This window comes from Telopea speciosissima, chromosome 4 (genome assembly GCF_018873765.1).
Source record: "Telopea speciosissima isolate NSW1024214 ecotype Mountain lineage chromosome 4, Tspe_v1, whole genome shotgun sequence".
Lineage (NCBI taxonomy): Eukaryota > Viridiplantae > Streptophyta > Magnoliopsida > Proteales > Proteaceae > Telopea > Telopea speciosissima.
In genome coordinates this window covers 45320221-45326279 of record NC_057919.1, presented here as the reverse complement: position 1 = coordinate 45326279, position 6059 = coordinate 45320221, and the positions used below count along the sequence as shown (strand labels likewise).

Sequence of the window (6059 nt, the reverse complement as noted above, 5' to 3'; positions counted from 1 at the left end):
GAAATTAAGTTCCTCCAAAGTGGAGGCATATAAACTATCAACCTCAAGATTTACTTTACACTGAGGGACCACTCTAGACTCAACTTCTAGATTCATATCAGAGTAAACTTCTTATTCTTTTTCTTCAACCCTCTTCACTAATTAACTAAAACTAATAACAAATCCTTGTTACAAGAAAGAGATGTCTACAAGAATGACTAGAAAAGGACATGAAAGGGTTAATTTGATAACAAATCTTTGTTACAATATCTATGACTGTGGAGAGATTTTTAGTAAAATGGATAATTTTTATCCTCTCAAATGCGGTGCATTGTCCCGTACACCTTTAAAGTGCATCAGACAGTACATCTCGCTTGCGCATTGAAGTACAATGGCCACCATCTGATGTATTTTATAGGTGCACTGGCAATGCTCCGCATTTGAGAAGGTGAAAATTCAAAAACAGAATCAAATCAAAGGCTACTGTAATTATGGTGAACTGAAATCTGTGTTAAAATAATTTATACTTCAGTTCAATCAATGTGCATTTCACATGGAATACTCTTGATTGCCATCTTCCACGATCTTCCGTGTTCTGAGCAAGATCCATTAAACAAATAGAAAAACCAGAAAAATAGATTTAAAAAAAAAAAATCAATTAATAACATTAGATATGCATCAAATTTAAGATACCAAGACAAACCTGAGAAGAAATAAAGTAGTATTAAGAAACTGAGAACCAATGCCTACAGTTTTTGACTGTTGAAGCAGTTAGATCAGAAACCAAAGCAATAAATAAGGTTATAATTTGAGCACTTTAACTATAAACAGAGAAGGAAAAATATAAATAAGTGCTAACAGAGAGAGAGAGAGAGAGAGAGAGAGAGAGAGATGGCCCACCTTCATAAAATCTGGAAACTAAGTCAGGACTCATCTAGGGACTAAACAAATGGAAGACTGATTGGTTTTGATTCTTAAGACAGTTGCAACAGCAACCAATATAAATAAACTGACTTGGGTAAAATATATTAAAGAAAAAGGTTAAAAAATAAAGAAGATTTTGGACCTTAGGCATACAAACGTCTATAAATTTCAACTTCAACCATTTGAGATTTACACAAACAAGTATTTCGGGAAGGAAAGGCTCAAAGAATCTTTCTGCAAAGACTACATGGAATCCAAGAAGTCTAACAAGATCAGTGAGATAGTTAGGCTTCAGCAGAGACTCAAAAAGTGGAAAATGCTTGCAAATGCACCAAAGAACAGCAACAAGAGCAGTAGCAGCAACACCACAAACAGTAGCAGTGGCAGTAAAAGCATCAAATTTCTCAAGAGGACACTCTCTTTCTCTGAGATCTCTTCGGTTTCCGGCGATACTGTTCCTAAAGGATTCCTTGCTGTCTGCGTTGGAAAGGAACTGAAGAGATTCATAATCCCAACAGAGTATCTGGGTCACAGAGCATTTGGGGTCCTATTGAGAGAAGCTGAAGAAGAATTTGGATTTCAAAATGAAGGAGCACTGAGAATTCCTTGTGAAGTATCTGTGTTCGAGAAGATTTTGAAGCTGGTGGAGCAGAAGAAGGAGGCGTTCTTCATGCATGAACTTGGGTTTAGTGGAGAGAAGGAGATGAGTGGCTTTTGCTCATCAGAAGCTGAGCTTACTCAGTCTCATCATCCTCCAAAGCCAATGTGTAGATGACTTTGTATTTTCCTTTTCTTTTTTTTTTCTTATTAATGAAGGCAATGTAACTGAGTGAAATAAGTGAAATAAGGTATTCTTCATGTAGTAGGGGGACAAAAGAGTTGTTTTGATACACAGTGGAAAGATTAAACTGTGTTTCTAAACTCATTAGTGTTGGATATATATGTGTGTTCATGAAATCCATTTGAATAGAGATTACATTTATTAATTCGCATTGACATTTTGTGTGATGATTGCACTAGCAGGTATGACCTTAAAGTGTTCACAACTAGAGATAAAATTAGGAATTCTGTTTTTACGGTTATCACATTGTAAATTTTTGGCATGTGATTGCAGAATATGAGTATGAGTATTCATATGGTACGTGTGCTGAATGTGATCATTCAAGATTCTTGTGTGGAATACCGTCGGTTGTTTGTGTAAAAAGTATCTCTGATAGTTGTTTTGTCCCTAAAGCTAAAAGATCATTACCATTACGGTGGCGCATTGTGTGTCTGTGATGTACCAAAGGTTGATGCCTACACTGGCGACATATCAGTGCGCTTGGCGTATAATGTTCTTTTTATCTTTTTATCTTTTTTTTTTAACCCGAACTTTCTCTGGGACCCGGGCCGGCCCCTAATATTTTATTAAAATCTATCAAAGAATAAGAAATACAATGGGGGGGACATGCCCGCCTTACCCCAAACCCAACCTCAAGGATCACTCCACTCTGGACTATATCTCGCCCAACCCATAAACACCTTACAGACGCAAGACCGGTAGGCCTATGGACTCTTCCCTAATAATTCGTCGTAGTCCTATCGGGAGCTCACTCTCACTAGAGAAATCAATGTCACACATGGAATTACAAACATAATTTGCAAGCCAGTCTGCCGCCCTGTTCTGTTCCCTGTACGTAAACGCAAGCGTAGGAGTCATCTCCTCCATCCATCTTAATATTTCCTGAAACTAGTACCACACTTTCCATACTTTGCACTGCTTACGCCCAATACTCTGGATGGTAGACACCGAATCTGACTCAATACATATCCCTGTGATTCCAAGCTCACAACATAGCCATAGGCCATCGCGAAAGGCTCTGATTTCTGTCATGGAATTTGTGCTCTCCCCATAAAATCTAGCACAAGCCGCCACCATCTTCCCCTCACTGTAACGAACTATATACCCTCCCCCTCCAATACCTGGGTTCCCTCTGCTAGCTCCATCAACGTTAAGCTTCACTGAGACTGCAGGGGGGGCTCCAGCAGACCGCCTTAGGAGGTCTCCGCTTTGGGGGTTGAAAAGATAGCCCAAAAAACTGAAGGACAAGCGCCTCCTGCATCGAAGGCGCTCTAGATCTAGCCTGCTTTAAGGGAGCCTCATGAATCCATCCCCTAACTGCTTCCACGATTGTCGTAGCCGTTCGGCTTCTCTCACCATGCTTCCTGGCATTCCTTTCCTTCCAAAATTCCCATATAATGAAAATTGGCACCAAACCTGTAATAATAGCACACATACTACCCCCGCTCGCATGGCCAAGCCAGAAAAGCAATCTACTTCTCACCTTTTGCCACAGGATGATCTCCACCTGAAACAATCTGGAATAAAAATTCCAAACCTTTATTGCCGTCCCCCCCCCCCCCCACACCAAGCAATGGGAAGTCGTTTCAATCTTGGGGTCGCCACAACAAACACACTTTGAGGCTAACGGGATCCCAATCCTCTTCAAAGAATCATCTGTAGGAATTCCTCCACATAGAACCTGCTAGGAGAAAAAACCAATCTTGGTGGGGACCATCTAGTTCCAAACCCATCTCAAGAAATCCATATGCGGGGCCGTGCTCCTGATAGTTTTCCAAATAGCTCTAGAAGATAGCACCCCATTGCTTTCTGACGTCCACACTAGCAGATCATCCTTCCTTGAGAGGCTGAACTTTCCATTCAAAACATTAGTACGTACCTCATCCGAGTCGATTTTGTGTAATTTTGACTCAGTCCAGCTGTCATCACTGTGAAGAACATCCCTCACTCGTAAAGAGAGATCAAGATTCATCGCTCCATCCACCTGATCAATTAGGGGTCCCCAACCCGACCAGTTATCAGTCCAAAAACTCACTTCTCCCCTCCCTAACAGCCAATGGGAGTTTGAAATAATCAACTCCTTCATTGCCAACGTCCTACACCAAGAGATCGAACCTACAGCCGGTTGGGCTGCCAACACCAAATGCAGATTTTTAAGAAATTTTGTTTTAAAAAACCTGGCCCACAGCGTGTTCTCCATAGTGAGAATTCTCCACAGTCCCTTTACTCTTAGCGCAACTCCCATGTCCTCCATGCACCTAATGCCAAACCCTCCTTCTGACAGTGGCCGACATACTCTCTCCCAACTAATCCAGTGATGCTGATTACCCCATTCTGATTCTCCCCATAAGAAATTAGCACACAAACTGTTAAATCTTCGAATGACGGTCCTAGGAACATCCAGCGGAGAGATGATGTGTATAGGCATTGATGCTAGAACATGCCTGAGAAGAATAAGCCCCCCCCTGCTGATAGCAATTTTCCCTTCCATCCCGCTATTTTCTTGCGGACATTAGCCAGGAAACTCTCAAAAAAATTCACTCGCAACCGGCCAGCATAGATGGGAGCATCGAGATAGGTTAGGGGCAAGGCCCTTTTGGGGAACCCTGTGACTGTAGCAATCATACAACATCTCCTGTTAGGTGCCTTGCTCCCCACCACGAAGCAGCTTTTATTCTTATTCACCAACTGCCCAGAGGAGCCCTCATAGCGGCATATAAAACCAATGATCTACTTCAATGAACTCTTTAGCCCCTGTGAAAAGATGATGGTATCATCAGCGAACAGGCTGTACGATACACCTGGGCATCCCCTTGGCACCTTAACAAACCTGGCCCTCCCCTCATCAAATAGAGATCTCAAGCCTCTACTCAGAACTTCCTCTGCTAGAATGAAAAGAGCGGGAGAAAGTGGATCGCCTTGCCTCACTCCTCTTGAGGATTTAAAAAAACCGGTCTGCCCGCCATTAATTACCACCAAAAACCAGTAGTTCTCCACCACCTTCTTCACAAGTGCCACCCACTCCACGCCAAACCCAAATTTGTTCAAGACTTCATACAAAAAACCCCACTCCAGTCTATCATATTCCTTAGCCATGTCAAGCTTCAGCACTACATTACCACCCCTGGCATTCCGATTGATGTCCTGTACCACCTCTTGCACCAAAGCTATATTGTCATGAATACACCTGCCCTGCACAAAAGCTCCTTGCTCCTCGGAGATGATATTAGGTAGAATACTGGCTAGTCTACTTGAAATTATTTTAGCCAAAATTTTATAAGTAAAGTTGCATAAACTTATAGGCCGAAAGTCCGAGATTACCTTCGGGTTCTCCTTCTTGGGGATAAGGACCAGATTGGCTGAAGTATATGCCCTCGACAGCCTGCCGCCTGTGAAAAATTCTTTCACCGCACGCCAGACATCCTCACCTATTATATCCCAATACGCCATGAAGAAATATCCTGTGAAACCATCCGTGCCTGGGGCACTCTCTCTAGACAGCCCAAACACTGCCTTTCTAACCTCTTCCATAGCAGGAATCTCCATGAGCATATCATTGTCAGTATCTGTTACAAGTCTTGGAATCATATCCAAGAGGTCCTCATCACGCCGACGATCTTGGGCCGAGAATAACTCAAAGAAAAACTGAGCTGCCTCCCTCCCTACCTCTTCTTGTCCATAGACCCAAACACCATTTCCATCCTTAACTTTATCCATCCCTCCAACCCGTCTATGATAGTTCACCATTGTGTGAAAAAACTTTGTGTTCCTCTCACCCTCCTTTAGCCATGTCACATGTGACTTTTGACGCCAAAAAATCTCTTCTTGCAGTAACACCTCCTGTAGCGCTTTCTTGGCTTCCCCAAGCTTCCTCCTTGCTTCCTCACTTGGATTTTGCTCCTCCTCAATCTCAGCCCTGCTCACATTGTCCTCTGCCCTCCTGGCATTCTGATGGATATTACCAAACACCTCCTTGTTCCACACCCTTAGCCCTGCTCTAAGAGTTTTTAATTTCAAATACAGAACCTGCAGTGGGGCACCCATCACCTGGTTCCCCCAAAGAAGTTGAACATAGTCAAAAAAGTTAAGGTGTGATACCCACATCTGCTGGAATTTGAATGAGGATATACGACCAGTAATGTGGTTCCTGAACTCCAAGAGGATAGGTGCAAGATCCGAGTACTCCCGATTGAGATGTGTCACTGAGTTGAAATCGAAAGAATTAACCCAAGCCCCATTGTGAAGAAACCAGTCCAGCCATGCCAGAATACGACCACCCCCCTCCTGATTATTAGAACAGGTGAAGGCGTTTCCA

At 42.7% G+C, this 6059-nt stretch overlaps 1 protein-coding gene across 1 annotated transcript; it reads left to right on the top strand.

Moving 5' to 3' along the window:
* Positions 1-1150: 1150 nt before the first annotated feature.
* Positions 1151-1678, top strand: LOC122660369 (protein SMALL AUXIN UP-REGULATED RNA 10-like). The gene has a single exon (XM_043855648.1). It carries the CDS (start codon positions 1151-1153, stop codon positions 1676-1678), a length of 528 nt encoding a protein of 175 aa, XP_043711583.1.
* The last annotated feature ends 4381 nt before the right edge of the window (positions 1679-6059 follow it).

What these genes read in the sequence shown, in the direction of transcription:
- LOC122660369 (XM_043855648.1), top strand. Translation starts at nt 1,151, where the DNA reads ATGGAATCCAAGAAGTCTAACAAGATCAGTGAGATAGTTAGGCTTCAG.